The sequence below is a fragment of the Semicossyphus pulcher genome, unplaced genomic scaffold, assembly GCF_022749685.1.
Source record: "Semicossyphus pulcher isolate SPU_LCO1_2020_fin unplaced genomic scaffold, fSemPul1.0.p SCAF_9, whole genome shotgun sequence".
In the NCBI taxonomy this organism is placed as follows: Eukaryota; Metazoa; Chordata; class Actinopteri; order Labriformes; family Labridae; genus Semicossyphus; species Semicossyphus pulcher.
Window position 1 is genome coordinate 14733495 of NW_027211770.1, and position 19663 is coordinate 14753157.

The 19663-nt window shown below is 41.5% G+C and overlaps 1 protein-coding gene across 1 annotated transcript in view; it reads right to left on the bottom strand.

The window, feature by feature from the left end:
• sntb1 (syntrophin, basic 1) overlaps positions 1-17174 on the bottom strand; it is a 44828-nt gene extending 27654 nt beyond the window's left edge. The window contains exons 1-2 of the mRNA XM_069656223.1: positions 16476-17174; positions 3319-3571 (exon numbers count right to left, since the gene is read on the bottom strand). Coding sequence (XP_069512324.1) covers positions 3319-3571; positions 16476-17022 — 800 coding nt within the window. The 5' untranslated portion in view covers positions 17023-17174. The remainder of the gene's footprint in view (positions 1-3318; positions 3572-16475) is intronic.
• Between the last annotated feature and the right edge of the window lie 2489 nt (positions 17175-19663).

Sequence of the window (19663 nt, forward strand, 5' to 3'; positions counted from 1 at the left end):
TACTGGGCAACAAACAAAAATAAGTGTTCATTTCATTCCACGTATGTCTTGGTCTGATTTTCAACTTTACACCCTTATCTGGTCCAACAATGTCAAAACAGTTATATTTTAGGTTTACTAACGTATATTTTACTTCATCAATTGTTGGGAAAAGAAAAAAAATGTTGGTTACTGATTCTGGAAGTGGGGCGAGTATAAAAATTTAAAGGAAGAGTTTCATTAGACACAAATGTATGTCCCTCCCCCAGGAAACACAGGACCTACAAGCTAGCTAACAGTATGCTCGTCTCTTTGTTTGTGTTTGAATGTTCTCACATTCATAGCTATTGGCTAGTGTAAACTAAAAGCAATATCTGGGACCCTCCCTAGCTTCCTGTTTTAAAGGAACAAATCTGTTAAATAAAAAGCACTCTGATATCTGTTTTATGAAAACTAGCTATTTACTTCTGCTGATATAGTGCCAACATCCCACAAGTACTTGTGTTTAGTAATATTAAAACGCAACAAACCTGGAGTCGTGTATTTCTAGCTAAAGTAAAACAAAGTAATAGTGGGGGCATAACTGTACTATCAAACATTAGCTCCTGCATACAATCAAAACAAACTCATTTAGCTAATTTAACAGCTAATATTTTTTTGACCCATGAGGGCAACTTCATTGCAGTTCGTCTCAGACTCTTAGCCTGAAGCTCAGCAAAAAGATGGTTCTCAAATGCTTTTGAAATGAACAGTGTTAGCCTGACCTCTGATTTTTGTCGGAAATGTTTTCAAGCAGAGATTTCAAACCTTGGGGGTCACGATGGTACTCATAATGCCAAGGGCAAACTACAGAGTACTGCTCACGGACACAATCTCTGTCAACAAATTGACACATTTCCAGCAAACACATTTAAAAAATCCTGTACTGTTTTGATTTCTTTCTTTGAAATAAAAGTTTTATCTTACATGAGAGCCAGCAAACAGAGAGCCATCTGTTCTTTCAATTGATAAAGTTCTTATCTTTCATTTTAGTGTACAAGTGTTTTGTGATTGATTGTGAGTGTTAGCATTTACATTTCACGGCTTCAGCGTTGAGCCGTCTAACAACGTCAAAACAGACAGAGGAACTTTGAAGTCACTGCTCAATGTAACGACTTGACTTTGATGTTGCCTCCATCGTCTGAGGCTTTGAAGTTTAGTGAGGTTCAACTATCTCACACTTCAAATATTATACATATGCAGAGAGGGACACACATGGACGATAGAGAGACACTAAAAGCTTAAAATAAATCAAGAGAGGGACAATAATGGGAGGAGGATGGAGCTGGAAGGAGTGAATTGATTCAGACATACAGAGGGAGATAACAGGAAAGCTGGGAAAACACGGCAAGCGAACATGAAAGAAAAGAGAGACAGCAAAAGGACATAAGGGCAGAAAAACACAAACAAGTTAGAAAGAGTAAAAAAGACAAGACAAGCAGGAAGGGAAAAGACTTAGTTAGAGAGGCACAGAGGGAAAACTGGGACAGAAAGCCTAATTCACAAACTGTGACACCAAAAATGTAGAAACAGTAAATCTGTTTTTGCCCCCATGCTGTTTGATATTGCCTTTGTTATATTACCAACCAATTAACCAAGAGCACCTCTTAACAGACCACCCCCTGCTGACTGAGAGTTATCTGGGCGCTACTTCAAACGTCTGTCTTTAAGAAAAACTGAAACCGCCTAAAAAAAGTCTAAAAAACCCCACTATTTGGTAATCCCATCACGATAGCAGAAGACTTCTCTTTTCTCTCTCTGTCACAGTCTTAAGTTGAGGATCAGAGAAGAGTTGGTTAACCTTCAGATAACCATCTTTTTGTTGTTTCAAAGTTGAACTCTGGAGCATTTGTCTGTGACAATATCGAAACAAAGCCTGTAAGTGTAGGCAGTTAGCTCAACTTCGCCACCACACTCTGATGACACACTTCTATCTCTGGAAAATATATCTAACACACCCTCTTCCTAACGGCAGTGTATATGAACTCTAAATGAACTCCAAAGTCTCACTTTTATGATGAGGAAATATGAACTATAAAGATTATCAAACTGTCTTGCTTTTATGCTTTTTCTTTTAAGAGGATAAAATAATCTTTGGACAAATTTGTGCTAAAGGTGTCCCGGCACAGACAACTTCTGATGTGCTCTGAAGCAAGTTTAAGCTAGGGTTGACAACTTCAAATAGTAAGAGTTAGCTAGAATTTTAATGTATTTAACCGCAGAAATATCAAAGCAATTTACCAGAAACACATAAACCTGCTCACTTTCAGTTCAGGACAAGTCCACAAGAGACATTGGGGAGAGAAGCACGGTGCAGCGCCTCATTGTCATTGTATCAAAGTTTCTTTGCCTTTCTTGTGCTACTAGCTCGCTAGCTTTAGCATGTGGAAGACTCTGCTCTGCTGCTTTTTACTGTTATTTTTGTTCAGAGCATTTAATTTATTGTCTGCTGTCCGGATGTGAAGAGAATATGTACAAAAAAAGTAAAACCCAAATAAGTGACCTAGGCTGTCTGTCCTTTTGCAAAATGTCCTACTTAATTTTATATCCGAGTTGAAGCTGTGGAAGCTAGTTCGCCTGCCTTGCTAACGTTAGCAATTCCCGATACCCCCTTACTTCCGTTACGGTTATTTCAACACTGGCATCTCCTTCACACTTGGTGCTGTGTTATTCCTGCTTTATATAAAAGAGGTCTTCCATAAGCTAGCTTTGTCTTTGTTTCTTGTGGTGACGGTAAAAGATCAGACAGTCATAACTCACAGCATCAATTAAGCTAGTCCTGTAACCTTTCCACGCAGTACAATACTCCGGATTTGAATCTTGTCACTGACTAACAACAAATTAGTACAAAAGTAAGATCATAAAACAAGGAGTTATATACTTTTAGCAAAAATTAATTCAAATTCAATGTGGAAGGATAAGGTTGGCAATATAAACGTATTCGTCCACTGTCCTTGAAATCCCCTAAAAACAGGAATTCCAGCAACCTGTGTATCAGACTCTTGATAGTTTTGAACTTTCCTGAACTCTCTCTGGCACTCTGCCCAGAGCTTATTTGATCCTACTAAAGATGTAAATCTTTATTACACCAGTTGGCTGACGAAATTATGTGAATTAATTGACAAGTTATCAGTCGGTGGATGTAAAGCAAGAAGGACCAGAGGAGCAGACAGATAATTTAAAGAGGGACTTAAAGTGACAGCAGCTTCTCCAGACAACTCAAGTATCAGCATACGGGGATGTTTTATTGTGTGTGTGTGTGTGTGTGTGTGTGTGTGTGTGTGTGTGTGTGTCACCTACCTGTTCTCAGGGTCTGGTGTGGTCATGGCTCGGGTTACATAGCACATCTTGAGCGGTATGCACCTCCTGTCACCCTGCAGAGACAGGGAGGGCTGGGTGGGAGAGCTCGGGAGGTCAGATGAGGAGGAAGAGGAGGAGGAGGTGATGGGAGGACTACCCAGACGGGGAGACTCTGGAGGGGGGGTTTCCCAGCCGATCTCTGACACGGGGGAGCCCCTTTTGACGTACGGCGTGGCCTCGCGCATGTACTTCACTGGGCGGGAAAGAAAGAAACACATTTCCAGTTAACAGTAGGAAATTTTGAGAATTAAATGTTAATTTGAAAACATTTAAAAGCATCTCATAACTATAACCCCCACTCAGTAGATTTCTGCTGCATTTTTTGGTTCAATATTTGGGCGAGCAGCTGCCATAAGATGACTGATTCACTCATTTCATGGCGTAATTAAAAACTGCAAATTACTTCCCTCTTCACACTCAACAGTTTGCGGTTCACCTTGTTTTATTAAATGCTTGATGAAATGTTCTTTTGTAAACCAGGAAAATGTATGATTGAATATTCATAAATAACATTTATAGCATTTAAACAGCATTAAGGCCAACTGCACTGAACAAAGAAGTCTCTTTACATGAGCATCATTTATTTTAATCATTTAAATCTCCTCAAGCTACAGTATGTTTAACATCATTTTATATAAAGCTCATGTTAGGAGCATTTCAGAGCCAATAAAGACATTGCTGTTTAAAAGGTTTTGAAGGTAGTTTGACTCATTATCAGGTCAGAGGAAGGATGTGGGCACACCACTGAAAGTTCAGTAGACGTCAGAAATAGAAACTAAAATAATGGTACAGCTGCGACATGTGGTTAAGTATGACTGACTGTCATAAGGCAGCAGACAGGAGGCAGAATGGAAATTGTCAGCAAATCTCTCAGCATATACACCAATAAACCGTAACATTATGACCGGTGACAGGTGAAGTGAAATGCATTGATTATCTCGTATGAATTGCACCTGTCAGTGGCTGGGATATGTTAGGCAGCAAGTGAACCCTTTGTCTTCGAAGATGTTAGAAGCAGGGAAAACGGCCTGAAAAATTGTGAAGGCTAGACGACTGGCTCAGAGCATCTCCAAAACTGCAGCTCTTGTGGGGTGTTCCCTGTCTGCAGGGGTCAGGACCTACCAAAAGTAGTCAAAGGAAGGAAAACTGTGTTCCTCAAATTGGTTTGAGGAACATGACAACGAGTTCAAGGTGTTGACTCGGCCTCCAAATTCCCCAGATCTCAATCCAATCGAGCATCTGTGGAATGTGCTGGACAAACAAGTCCGATTCATGGAGGCCCCACCTCGCAACTTACAGGACGGGTCAGGGCTCTTTTGGCGGCAAAAGGGGGACCTACACAATATAATGTTATAGATGATCGGTGTATATTCATGCAATGTGATGGGTAGTGAAGTAGTTGGTAAGACATTTTTGTTCAAGGAAAAGTTCTGACTATCATTCAAGAACCACAAGGCCATCTTTACAGGTTTGAATAGGGTGAATAGATTTGTAAAAGGAGACCGAAGCCAATCATGTAGATACTAAACTACTTATTCTATCATTGAGGAGGATGAAATAAAACAGCTCTTGTTTTTGCACAGACATCAGGATGCTCAGCTGATCAAACGATTACCTTTTGTCTTCATATCACAATGAGCACATTCAGCTCACTCTGCTTTCAATTTCAAAAGGTAAAAGCAAATTTAGACTCGGGTGTCTCTTCACCGCTCAGTCAATTTATTAAAATGTCGGCACTCATTCTGTAAACTGCTCTAATGGTTCACAGCTTGTCTCTGCACGCTGCCACAGGCATGCAGTATCAGGAGAGTTACGGTCCTGAAAAATTAAAGTTCCCCCCACATCCTCCAACAGTTCCTGATAGGACGCTCCCAACTGATGCTGCCTGAATACCTCAGACACCCCCTTTTCCAAACAGTCGAATAAAAGCTTTACTTGTAAATGTCACACTCAGACTCACTGGAGGCGTCATAACTATTTTAAATTCCTGGTGTTTTTAGGTTTTAGGAGGGGAGAAGAAAAGAGAAGACAAGGACACATTTCTCTGTTAAAGGCCTAGATGAAGAGGGTGCTCAGTGTGCTCTCTTTGTCCTGATTGTTCTGAATCCTCTGTACGCGCTGGAGGTTTAATTGGCATATCCCACAATATGAGTCCCGCATAATTGGCATATGGCTGGTGGCATTTGTAATCCTGGATGGGAACTATTCTTGGGAGAAGCACGTTAGACCCCTGTGAGACTGAGAAACAAGCCTAACCGCCAACCTGTAGACGAGAGATGACAGGCCGGCACATAACAATGAGGAGGAGACGGGGGGAGTGACGGTGTCCTCAATGGACCCACAGAGATGATGTGATCCAGCCGCACACAGAACAACCCACACAGTCAGATCGTGTTAACGGACTGAAACACGACTGATCCGTTTGGGAAAATGCATGAAAACAAGGTTGAATTAAATGGACTGAGAAGATTGAATCTGCTGCAGCGGGATGATGACAACCTTGTCTGGCGTTGTTTGTTTGGAGACGTGCATTTACGAGACTGAGGTGACACAAAGGGGGGACAAACGCTGTTAGATTTAAATGAGAACGACAAAGCAATGCAAGTGGAAAAATGCTCCGTCTTTCAGGAAGACACTAACCTGATATTGAACAGAAGTATGAAACCTTTACCCATGATTTCCATCTTTAATCAGCTGATTTGAAGAGACTTTAAAGAAAGGTAACACACTTCTACCAAGGCCATCTCCACTACCAACTTTCTGCTGACCGAAATATTATTTCTGTTCTCCATCTCAGTGAACGAACCAACAAATTCATCTACTACAGGAAGTACTTCAAACTAGTTTGACTGTCCCATCGTGACTCAGTATCACAAAGTACAATACATCCTTGTCTCAACTGGAGAAATCTGCAGTCTCCACTTCCAGCCTTTCATCATCCGTACATTACTGTAACTGTTTGTTTTGTGTCATTGTCTTGGACTGTTTTTTTTTCTCCATGTCACTTTTTTGTTAAGTTATCTTACCAATAATTACTCCCATTAACAACTGGTATCATCCATCAATCTGGCTTTAGACTTCAGACAAGGACTCACTTTTAGAAAAACAGAATGGAAAGCAGCACCAAAACAATAATTCTATCAATCACAAATTAATTGCTAACAAAACAAACTGTAATTGATTTGATGTCAGTAGGTGTGCAACGATTAGTCGACGTTGTGAACTAAAATCGAAGACAAAATTAGTTGCCAACAAATGTAATTGTCAATAATAGTTAGTTACGCGCTTTTCGTGCTGTGCGTGGACATTACATAATTTTCAGGAGCTGAGTAGCTGTGGGGTGAGCCATCTCGCATCCTTACTATCTCCTCTGAGAGCTACGCATGCAAAACAGCGACCAGGAAGCGACAGGTAAGCAAAACATAGCAAAATGGCGGCGGCCGATGCAACAGCATTGCATCCTAAAACTTCTAAAGTCTGGGAGCATTTCACCCTCAAGGCTGCAAAGAAAAGGATGGCCTGCTACAGTTGTAAAGCAGACATTGCTTATCACAGTAGCACGTCAGTAATGTGCTAGCATTTGAAAAGAAGGCATGCTGGACTTGTGGATGATGAAGACTCGCACAGATAAAATAGTTAGCTTCTCAGCTAGCTAACGTTAGCTGTCTGTAGACAGAGTTGTACTGGCTTTTAACATTAATATAACGCTGTAGTGCTTTATAAGAACCTGACGCATCTGTCTTTTAAACATCAAGTGTTACAGCCACACTGTGTGACATTTACATTTTCAGTCCCTCAACTTAAACACTTCACAAAGTTTGATAAGACATATTTTTGAATGAAGAACTCATAATTATTGTCGTTGTTAGTTAACATATGCTTAAAAGAACCTCCAACTAAATCTAAGAGACATTAAGTTATTGTGCAATTCATTATCTGATTAGTTGACTTATCGTTTCAATAATCGATGACTAGTCGACTATTAAAATAGTCTTTAGTTGCAGCCCTAGTTATCTGTCATCAATCAAGAAAAAAAGGCCAAATACTCTGGTTTCAGGGTCTTTATCACTGTATATAAATTATTTCTTGGAAAGTTATCATTTCATCCCTAATGGAGACAAAGACGAGGCAGAAGTCTGCTTTTAACTCAATGATTTCTAAATGATACCTCTATAATGTGGCCAAACAGCTCATTTCCCATGTCTGTCCTCTCGAGTCTGTGGTTATAAATCCACAGCCCACTGTCTGATCTGCCAACATTAAAAGCAAATCAAACACAGCTATTACACAAACATAATATTTAGTGGGTGATTTATTTTCAGTTAACATTTACTGGGACAGTCTGGAGAGAGGAAATGTAAACTCATGGACCAGCGTCACTGCGCTGCCCAGAAATAGAGCTGTAAGTGTTTCCAGCGAAGGGGAAAATAAACGGGGTGGAGTCCGTGTGATCATTACAGTGGAAGTGTGTAAATGAGTGTGTGTGTGTGTTCCCCTGGGTTATGTTTCTTTTCTGTTACAAAGCCAACTCTGCACAATTACCTCAATAACACGGTGAGAACTTGGAGAGGATTTGGTTTGTGCTACTTCATTGGAAAGCAGCTGGTTCGGTGTTACATAACTCCAACCAACCAAACCAAATGAGCCGCTGCCCTCCCCCATCTGTCCGACTTTATCTGCCATTTTTCTGCTTCATGCTTTAGAAAAAGTAAAACTAAATCTTTTTTATGGCGACTCATGCTCTTAACTTAATGTAGAAACAGTTACATTAGCCATGATGCAGATGTCTGAATGGCAGCGAATCACCAAGGAGCAGCTGTTAAACTCACCATTGAGAACGCCATTCATTCCCATTGATGATATTTTAAACTGTAGTCAACCCCACTCACTTGTACTTCTCCTTAATGAGGCTATTTATTTCTACACAAGTGTTAGAGCTCGTTGGGTTGATATTGAAGTCAACAGTCCACAGATTTCACTTCAGTGTACTGCACTCATTCACAATGAACACACACACACACACACAAGTTCAGTCGCATTCCTCAGCATGTGTTTGCGCAGCTCCGACCCCCTTCACGCACACTTTACTATATTAGTCTCATTTTGTCTTTTTCACTTAATGGTCCTTAGCAATATCTAATGAGCTCTGAAGTCATTGGACTTTCTACCATATGTCGGAAATGTGAGAAAATGTACCAGCAGAAAAGAGAAACCTCCCCTCATGGAGCCTGTGGGAGGGGCAGCAGAAGCTGGAGAGAGAACAGACGAGGGCGAAGAGGTAGAAAAGAGGAAAAAGGCTCCTGTGATTGCAGAATGAAGCCTTTTACTCCTTGTAAGCACAAAAGGCCTTTACAAATCCACCCTCAAGGCATCTTTTTGTACAGTTTGGAGCTGTATCTGAAAGAGTTCAAATATCGCCTTAACTGAATAAAGAACAGTAACTAAGGCTGAGGCCATTTTATAGAAGGCATTTGACATTAAAGAAGGTAGAATTACTCATTGACACTGAACTTTGAACTTGAAGTCAAACAGTTACTAACTCTCTACAAGCTCAAGTAGCACTAAGAAGAGAAGAGGTATGAAATACAGTATGTGCTACAAGAACAGACACTGATCTGATGAAGATGTTTGCTAAAACACTGATGATGGTGGATCTATGAAATAACTATTTTGTAGGTCTTTCTTATAAAGAACTGAACATCATAATATGACATTCTGGCTGTTAATAGAGAAACACTGATGGGAACATTTTTAGTAACTGAAGTGAAGTAGAGTTACTAAATTTTTACACCACACAGTGTGTTCAGGGGGACATCCACATTACACTCGGCAATAACCTGAATAATAATAAATCAATTAAAAAACTTCCCTTGTACGTTTTAGGTGAAAAATCCTTATCTTTTATCACATTCCAATTATTTAGCAGATACTTTTGTCCAAACTGACTATCCTAGTGACTGTCCAATCCAACTTGCAACAAGAACTAGGCTACTGAAAGTCCATCAAGCTTTGGATTTCCCCACAGGCGGTGTGCATACTGTTACATTAAACACCTGTGTCCACCAACAGCTTTTTTGCACCTATTTAATAAACAAAACTGATGCAGTGTAGCATTTTCAGCGCTCAGCGCAAAAATCCCCTCCTGTTCCTTGCCTCTGCGCTCACAGCTGTCTCTGTTGAAAATAGTTCAACTTTTTGAACACCGACGCGCTCGTCAATGTTACTTTACACTCACCGACCAATCAAAATGAAGAAGGGGCATGACTTCAGATATCCACTTTGTCAACAACAATGGTGGAGGAGAAGCTAATCCCTTTGTTTTTAACAGGGGGCAATATCCAGGTGTAGAGCTGCTGCCAACACCAGGACATGATTCCTTTCCATTGTTTTAATGTTTTCTTTGTAAAGTTTCCTTGAATGAAAACAAATATTAAGCATACAGAACAATTTAAAACGGACTTAACGGTCACTACCAAGGGAAGTGGAAGTGCCACCATACCTTTTGTAACCTAGCAACAGGAAGCGCCCCCGAGAAGCGCTCTGAAATTGATGTCATGGGGGTTGCCAGCGCCAAAAACGCTGTTATGGACACAAACCCTGAGAGAATTAAGAAAGTGGTGAACAGGAAGTAAAATCACAACAATTAAGGAAAGAATAAAACTTGAAGTTTATCTCCTCTAATGCACAATGCAGTCATTAGCATATCTAGCTATCAGACTAACCACCGACAGAGCTAACATAGTGTTCCTTCAACGCCAAGGAGCGTACAACTAGCCTACATTAGCTTACAAGCACATCCCATGTTCATATGTGTAGACTTCAAGTGCATATTCAAAGCCTCTGTAGAAGATTCTGGTTTTGAAGCCAGTCCCTGGGGAAAAAGTCAACCAGACAGGGGTTTTCAACCTATTGTAGAAGCTGCAAAATAAGCAAATTAGCAAGCTAACGACAGCTTATTTGTTTCTTTGTACTTCTATCTTAGTGCGCTAAACCTCTATAGGAAGAAACGCATGATACATGTCATCAAAAGAACTTAAATCCTACATGTAGTCTTCTGTCCTTCTCTTGAATATTTAACTCTAAACAAATAAAGTTTCCAAATGTTTGCTCACAAGAACAAAACTATGCATTAGCAACTCTTAAAGCCACAGGAAGTTAGCATAGAGTAACTGAATCTGTCAAATAAGTGGAAAAGTGGCCCAGTTCATTACATTCATAATGATCAGTCTTTAAACCAGAGAGCTGTGTGTTACATGTTTCTACATTTGCATAAAAGGCAACATAAACCACCCTACAAACCACAACCACAAAAAGTGTGAACAGATGGCAGTTCATCTAGAGACACTGTCTGTCTGTAAGTCTGTAAAGCAGCATAGCGGTCTAACAGACTTCCTGTTATGGGCCATTGAGGGTCAACTTGAAAAATCATAGAGGAGCTAAGTTGAAGGATTTTCTAGGGCCTAGAAAAGTAGGGAAAAGCGGTTACACCTGGGGGAGTTTTTGTCTCCACACAAAGCAAACAAAAATAAACATATGTGCTTTACCTCTCTGCCTCTGCTTGTTTTGGCTGTATGATCATTCATGTAGGAGGATATGAATGATTCAATCTATTATCATCACCACAACAATCACCGCTGCTACTGTTCTTTTGTCGTTATTATCAGGGCCATCATCCGCTCTGACTCAGAGTCCATAAACAGAAGCAGAGGAGATGATGGTGTCTCTGATGGCATAAACATACAGCTGGTAGACACATTGACTCTCTCGCTCTCTCTTTCTTTCACACAGCGTCTAGACAAAAGTTCTGATGATTAAACTTGATTACACACATGAATATACTGTAAACGTCCTAGTAGGCACAATCTCATACACACGCTCTCTGCCTCACACTGCTGACAGCAGCACATTCACACAGTCATGCACAAACCCATCCAGATGTCAGGTGATGACAGGTTCAGCTTGTTAAGGGATCAACAGGACAGCTTACAGGACACTGACTCACTTCCTGTCTGCTGGAGTGTGGCAGATGTTCTCTATTGTCTTCTAACTTTTAGCTCCTAATTTCTTTTCCTTGTTTAGGCTTTTTTGGACGGAAATAAAACAGCTTCTTCATTGTGTGTCTGCACTGAAATGAACCTGGTGTGTTTCCCTTAAGAGTGTAACTACTGCCAGTTTTATCCCAGACTGTTTTCTCCCAGCAGATCAGGGATTGTCTAATAATAGCTTAGCAAATGTACCTTTGGATCTCGACACAAGAAATGTTTTTCTGCACGTAGTAAGAGCAAGACTCAGCTTTTAAGGAGTTTGGAGAGGGTGACTTATTAATCAGGCCTTTCCAGAACTAACCAATCAACAACCGCTGTGTGTTTGTCTGTTCTTATTGAAGCTGCAAATGTTCATTTAACTAGCTTAATATCAACAGGAGGATTAACACTTAACCTTCGTTAAGTTATTATTCATAATTGCAAATGACTAATGACCAAAACAACACATATGACTGTCAGAAAGTACCAGTGAAAGGTGTACTGGAGAAACACGTTGAACAAAAGGCAGATTTATGTTTAAGTGACTTACGTTTAAGTTTAGGTTAGGGTCATGGTTTACAATAATGGTTACAATAAGTACTTCAGTTCAATTTAGTTTGAGCAATCCATCCAACCATCTGAACCTCCTCAACCCTGATCTCCTCCCCACCTGTGCCTTTCACTCTTTATACTACATGATCTAACTTCCTCCCCTTGCTCATGTCAGGATTATTTTGTCACTAGAAGTCACGCCTAACTTTCAACGTAGATATCTATCATAATAACTTGCTTGCACGGATGACATATCAGACTATATTCTTGTGATAACTTCCAATTTTTGGGACATACAGGTACAGTAGCTCCTCATCTGATAAAGAAGTTGACTTTTTGACACCAGTTATATAACCATTAATCGCAAAAGATCCCATTAACCCATATCTCCACTTTGGTGAAACAAAAGACCTATTGGATTTTGATGCTAAACCTGCCACTGTTAACATGTTCAGTTAATGTGTGCCTGTGGGCGTAGCAACAACAAGAAAAGGGGAGACATTAAAGATACTGTTCCATCAACTCGAGGGTTATGTTTGACCTGTGGTAGTACACCTATGTAAACTAATAAAAGTTAAAGACCAGCTCCAGTCATGTTTCAAGACATAAAATGTTCTGCCTGAAATAATAAATTGTGTCTAATTTGTTTTTTTTCTGCAAAATATGTTTAATTACCTTGTGTTTGGTGACAACTTGTCGAAGCTTAGCTAGCTTGAAATTCAGTGATTAGTAGTAGTAACGTTAACGATAGTAGTCAGTTGTGAGTTTGCAAAAAATTATGACAACGGTTACAGCTGGCTTACGCATCGCTGAAGTGGTTGCCATAGGTTGCACATAATGATATACATAGCATCACCCCGCCCATTAACAGGATTGGCTCCTTAGGTTTGTGACGTCACTGATCTGAAAACGTGTTGTTCAGCCTGTCTTTGGTACACTGCAGTTTAAAAGCAGACAGGCCCAGCCATGGAGATGACTGATTATGTTATCCCTGATATGTCTTGTAGCTCATGAAAAACACCGCAGGCTTATACTACTAGTTTTTTCTATTATGTGTTCTCTAAACCACTCATTACTAAGACAGGCTGAACCTCTCTGAGGTCAGTGAAAATCTATTGAGCCTGATAGCAGCAAGCCAAGGGGTGCTTTTTTTGTTCAGCCTACACTTCATTTCACTTCATACAATCAGCAAAATAAATGATCCGACCTCTTCTTTCATGAAGTCTGCATCATGTTTATCTTTCTATCTGGCTGCTGAATACACACAATTTTCCACGTGACTTGTTGTCACCTGTATTGATCTTAACCAAACTGCTCTTTAAAAATAACACGCCCATGATCAGACTCATTTTTCAATCATCATTGCTCACAAGTACAACAAAGAAATGCAAACAGTAGGAGGAACATTAAACAGAGCAATAGGGACTGAAGAGGGTGAGCTGTGAACTTTAAGAGCAGTTATCCTCGTGTGACCGCCCAAGCTTCTCAAAGGTTTTCTATCAATATTGAGAGAGAAGGGAGGTGAAGGCACGATCTGCTTGCTGACTTTTCGAATTTAATCTTACAGAAACAGAACACACTTTTGGCCAGTTTCTCCTCAGAGATATTTGGGGTGTTGGCGCTCAGCTGTGCACATGCAGGTAGCTGTGTGTAGAAAGAAAAAGCATGAGAGAGAAATCTTGCATTCTTTCTCTCCTCCACACACCTGGCCAGTAGGCGTTTTGACTTGTAAGAGTAGAAAAAGCATAACATTACCGAAGGTTCTGTTCAATTCAAGCCTTGAGAGAGAGCCAGCATGCACAACTCCGAAACTATAAAATTAAATTCAACCCTTATAATTTTACTATTTACTGCTTTTGGCTAACAGCACACTGTGTCAGCGATTCCTGTGACCTACTGTCAGTGTATAATTAACGGTGACCTGATTAGCAACAGGTGTACCTCGTTAACGTACCCAACGATCGTTATGGCTACAAGCTGCACACTATAGAGCTTAAACTGGCAATACTCTGTACAAATACAAACTTGTAACTCTAGTATGTATGTTTTCAAATCAGTGTGACATTGAACGCATGATTTCTGCATAACCAATTCCTATATGCACCTCCTGATAGCACTTTCTATGGTTGCTCGGAGCTGTGTGAAACATCTGAATGACTTTGATTGATCCCCATAGAGGGATTCACGTTTGGCTCGTCAGGCTGCATGCTGAGCCACAGAGCAGCACCAGCAGAGAGTCGGGGTCTTGCTCAAGGGGACACCTTAACAAAGCAGATGCCCTCTGACACGGCGGGGCTTGAACTGTGCTTCTCCTGGTCGGAGAGCACTTTATGAGCACGTCAATCAAAGCCAATCAGCACCCTGTAGAGTGAGCGGTAGCTGAATTTAATGAGTTTCCACGATAGCTTGTCGTTTATGCAGTAAAACACACAAATTAAAACATGCGAGCTCTCCCGCATAAACACTCGCACAAAATGCAGCGCACTGAACACATACACGCACAGTGATGCACACTGCTCTCCCATGAGACGTGTACTATCTCTGCTATTAGTTGAATCAGATGTTTCCTCTTGATCTCTCTCCTCATGTAGCACACTCTTCACAGTCTCTCACATCTAAGGAGGCGGCTCACACTCAGGAATAAAAAAAGGAAATACATCAGTCATTTTTAGGCTTTAAATATCACTGCTCATGTCTTTTAATTTGAAATTAAAAGTTGAAATGCCTGGTTATGTCTTAAGCATCTTTAACACTCCCACAGAACCATGGCCCTCAATGAAAACCTCAGCTTTCCTTAAGACAAATGATCTCTGTTACGCTGCAGTAGTGGTGAGCTTCTGTCTCACTGTTACCCTTAACTTAACCCTCGCTGTCATCTTTATATCAGCCTCCCTTGTTAGCTCTCCTTCTGTTCGCACTCTTTCTATCTCTCTCCCTCTCAGCACTTTCCCCCATTAAATACCCATTTCCACTACCCCCCCTCCCCCTTGCTCTCTCTCTCTCTTTCCCTCCCTCTCCATCCCCTGCTCCCTTTTCTTATCTCAGAAAGTCTTCAGCTGGGACTTGCTTTTTTTTCCTCTTCAGTGTAGCCTCTGTGTCCCCCTAGGAAGGATCATCGTCTCCATATTTAACTGTGTGTGTGTGTGTGTGTGTGTGTGTGTGTGTGTGTGTGTGTGTGTGTGTAAAAGAGAGACAGAATGTGTTTGCATGTGGAAGTGTGAGAGAGGGAGGGACACTTTGTTCTTACCATCCTGGGTCCAAGAGTCCCTCACAGGAACAGAATCAAAACTCAGAAGTGGGCACTCGTGTGCAACATTTATCAGTTTGTGAATGTGTGGGTAGTTGCGCCTGTGCACATGTGCGCGTGCATGTGTGTGTTTGTTAAAGGAGTAAAATGATCTTCCTGCCATCAGCCTAATTCTCTATCTTGATCTTTGGCTAAAAAGCTACAAATTACCAACTCGGTTGCACTGCTTGTGTCAGTGAGTTAAAAGTGTGTGTGCCTTCTCATATGGGTCTTTTTGTGCGTGTGTGAGATGCTTAAGGAAATGTACAGCTTGGTTTCTTAAAGGGGCTTAAAGAAGAACACGAGGGAAAGAGATACGAGATGAGCTTGACCCGACATGATTCTCCCATTGCCCCTCCGGTTGCATAACAACTGTTTCCTTCTAATTTATGAGCTGGTCTTTGTGCCGACAGTCAGTCACCTGTTTCCAAAGTATTGCAATGAGTCCAACAGTGGCAAAGTTGCAGCACACACACGCCTTAGCAGAGCTTCTTCCCCTCTGCTGCTGTAAATTTAATACATTTGCATAAAAAAGTTTCATTTCTCTTCAGAGACGCCGTCTGACGACAACAAATTCTGACTTTGTAATAAAAGATTTGATGAACCGAGATATGAATAATATATGGGCTGGAGCATTAAAAATACAATCACCTAGCTCTAACCAGCACGTCTTTCCTGTAATGGAAAATAAATCACAAACTACATCAGAGGTTTTCATTCCCAGGCGTCAACATTCAGAGCCCTGCTGCTTTTCATCTGTCTAATCAGGCACTGATTTATACCTGGAATGCTAAGAGAAGGCAATCAGCTGGGAGTCAGGAGAGTCATGATGCAGCATGTTGTGTCCTGAGGACCACTGACCTACTGACACCCAGCACCAGTGTAGGAAATATGCAGACATATGGAATGAATGAGAAACTCGGAGTCCTGTAGTTGTTCCCTTCCGGGAGGATGAGCTTCACATGCATAAGGTCCAGACTAGTTACCTCAGGGATCTGTGTGAGGTTATATTAAGTTTCCATGTAAAAGAGGGAGACATTCAGCAACATGTCTCTTTTTAATACAGATTGGCCTTGAGTAAGCTGAGGTATAACACTTCACTCTTCTCTCTCCAGGTATGATGTAGGCTACAATTCTACACTAAAGGGGGAGCATAGAAAGTTTGGGATTCCTTGACCCCTCATCTCCATCATTAATTCAGTCATTCTCTTACACACTTTGTTCAGACTGCTTACCTTCCAGTGTCACCTCCTTCCCGGCCCGTTTCAGCGCCTGCACAGCCTCGTCGTGGGTCGCGTCCCGCAGGTTCATGCCGTTCACGGACAGGATGGCGTCCCCCACGTACAGAGACTGGGTCTGATCCGCTGCGAGCCCCTTGAATATCTTACTGATGAGTATCGGCATTTTATTCTCCTTCCCCCCTTTGATGCTGATCCCGAGTCCTCCGATCTCCTGCTTGGTCACCTTGACGCACCGCTTTCTGTTGGCGATCGCCTCGGGCACTCGCTCCGGGAGGTCCGTGAACGCGGTGCGCACAGTTTGAGGACCGTTGTTGGAGTTAGCGTTGTTGTTGTCAAGGTAAGATCCGTTTGTGACGCCGTTGTAGTTGACATTGTCGCTCACGCTGTCGGTAACGCTGCTCTCCTCGCAGCTTAACGTGAGCGCTTCCTCGTTCAAGTTGACCAAAACTTTGTGCCACCGCTCGCGCACCAAAACCTCCACGAATCCACTTTTTTGCACTCCGGAGGCACCTGAAACTCCCGTCGCTATTACCACCGCCATCTTTGCAGCATGTCTTTAAAATGCCATGTGATTTAGTTCCCCGCACGCTCTCGCACATTAACTTGCACTCTGCCTCCCTCTCACTCGGGCTGGACTTTGCCCCTCTGAAGTTTTCTGTGGGACTTGTCGAGCCGTCCCGACCAACCAAGCAGCCAGCCTGAGCCCTCTCGGCGCACGCTGCCCTCCGCTCCGCCTGCCAGAGATCCTATCTGCTGGGTGGAGTTTGCTCCCCCCGCCGTCAGCCGATCCCATCTCCAGATGAGACCCTGCATGCACAAAATGTGGTCATCATTTCCCCGGAACGTTTGAGACGTGACAGCTGCCGCAAAGTTAAACAGAAAATTCATTAAAACATATTCCTTTATCCATTTTACTCTTACGGTTATAATATCAGAATTATATAGTGTTTAGTTTTAATATATTGATGTATATACTGGCCTTCAAAATAAACCTAACACACGTACATTTCCTGAATAAAAATAAATTGGGTCTTGCGCGTCATTAGGCCACGTGGAGCTGACAAAGTGACAGAAAAGTCAACATTTTCATTGCAGCTTTTTCAAAACATGTTTTAAGAAAAAAAAAAATCTAAAATATGACTATAACTGAGTTTCCAGTCTCCAAATGTCCACTTAGTCCGATTTTGCCATATTTAAACCGCGCACCCGTAGCAGACATGAGATCGGTTACGCGCGTGCAGGAATGCGCCTGTGCCTGTTTTCATGTTTCAAAAAGAAAGAGAGAGGGGCGTTCTGATCGGAGACTCTGACATGGAAAGACCCCCCTCTGAGGCTTTACCCTCCATCTCCATTATTATATTATCATCCCCATGCTCTGTCAATCCCACAGGCCCCTGAGAGTTCACGTAGCTACTTGAACTCTCAGACTGTGAGGGTGCAAACAGAGTCACCACTATAATGACTGGAGCCGCTGGGTGCTGCCTTACTTTGACAGGGATGACCCAGGAAGGATGAAGCAGCTTCACTCAGCCACCAGGCAGGACATTTTGACTCTAGGAAAACTAACCAGCTGCTGTCGCTTCAATGAGGGATTCAAGTGCACAGAAGTTTCAGCTTTTTAGGATTTACTACACTTAGATCCATAAATGCGCATCTTCTAACAGCTGTCACTCTGCAGCGTTGCATAGCGCATACACTGAGGGACACAGTGCTTCACACTGATCCATCAGCTATGTGGCTACGACACCTACTGGTGACGATTCACATTGATGCTGGTATAACTGTAAACACTTGGATCATTTGTTGCAATAAAAATGATGAACACTGCATTCAGATGTCTTCAAGCTGGGAGAGTTTTTATTTAGTTGCATCAACTGTTGCATTTACATTTCTGTTTTGAAGTAGATTTTTGATGTTATTTTATTTATTCATTTATTGTATTTGTCTGTTTGCATTGTCTTATTGGCACATTCCCCACCCCTGTGCAATAACGGTGATTCTATTATATTCTACAAACACAACTTCCTTAAATCAGCTGCACATGTTTAGATTAAATTCCACGACACATATACAGGTGGTCAAATCTAACCTGTCAGCATTAGCCTTACAAGGTTCACAGCTTACTTAGTGGCGTTGCCATTATTAGTCTCTATTATCGGCTGTTATTTTATGTTATTTCTGGCCATCTCCCTGTCTCCTCATGCTGTCTGTCTCTCTCTCTGTCCAACTTTCTCAGCCCCACTGGTCGTGGCAGATGGCTGTTCACCAATGAGTCTGGTTCTGATCGAGGTTACTGCCTGTTCCCAAGTACGTGCTCATTAGTGGGTCGGCTGTGGCTCAGTGGTAGGATTGGTGGTCTCTCCATCATAAGGACGGAGGTTTGATCCCTGACTGCTATAGTAAACATTTCAGAGTGTCCTTGGGTAAGACACTGAACCCCAAATTACTCCAAATTGTGAATGAATGTGAATAGATACTGATTGGAAATTGGCTTAGTAGCCTTTGCCATCAGTGTGTGAATGTGTGTGTGAAAGGGTGAATGTGACATGTAGTGTCAAAGTGGTCAGAAGACTAGAAAAGTGCTAAATAAGTACAATCCAGTGACTATTTAGGATTGATGTTGGTTCTCTGTAAATAATGTAACAAAGAGTACAGTCTAGACCTGCTCTATTTGAAAAGTGTCAGGAGAAAATTATGATTTAGCGCTATATGAATAAAAATTAATTGACTGACTTCAAACAGATGACATACTGAGCAATTATCAACACCTGAAACCCGCAGATTTTTTATAAATTGGTAAAAAGTGTCAATATCATCGCCAGCATTGATCACAATATACTGTCATATTATTTAGTTTAAAAAGTGTGCAGTAGGCGTACCTCTTTAAATAAAAAACGTTTACATTTTAACATTTATATTGAAGGATATATTTGAATATTACAGGCGCATGCGTCTGTGTGTCATAACTAATTGTATTGTGTAATCGCAGGGATATATATATATAGTATTTCAGGCCTGCTGTGCTTTCCCGCCCTCTACACTACATCTAATCATTACTACTGAACCACACCAAAGAGGGGATTAGCTCATTTATTCTGAGACTGAAACAGAAACACTCAGAATATTTTGGTTTAATGAGGTGTAGGAGCTGCAATTGATTTTTACTTTTATATGGAAATGAG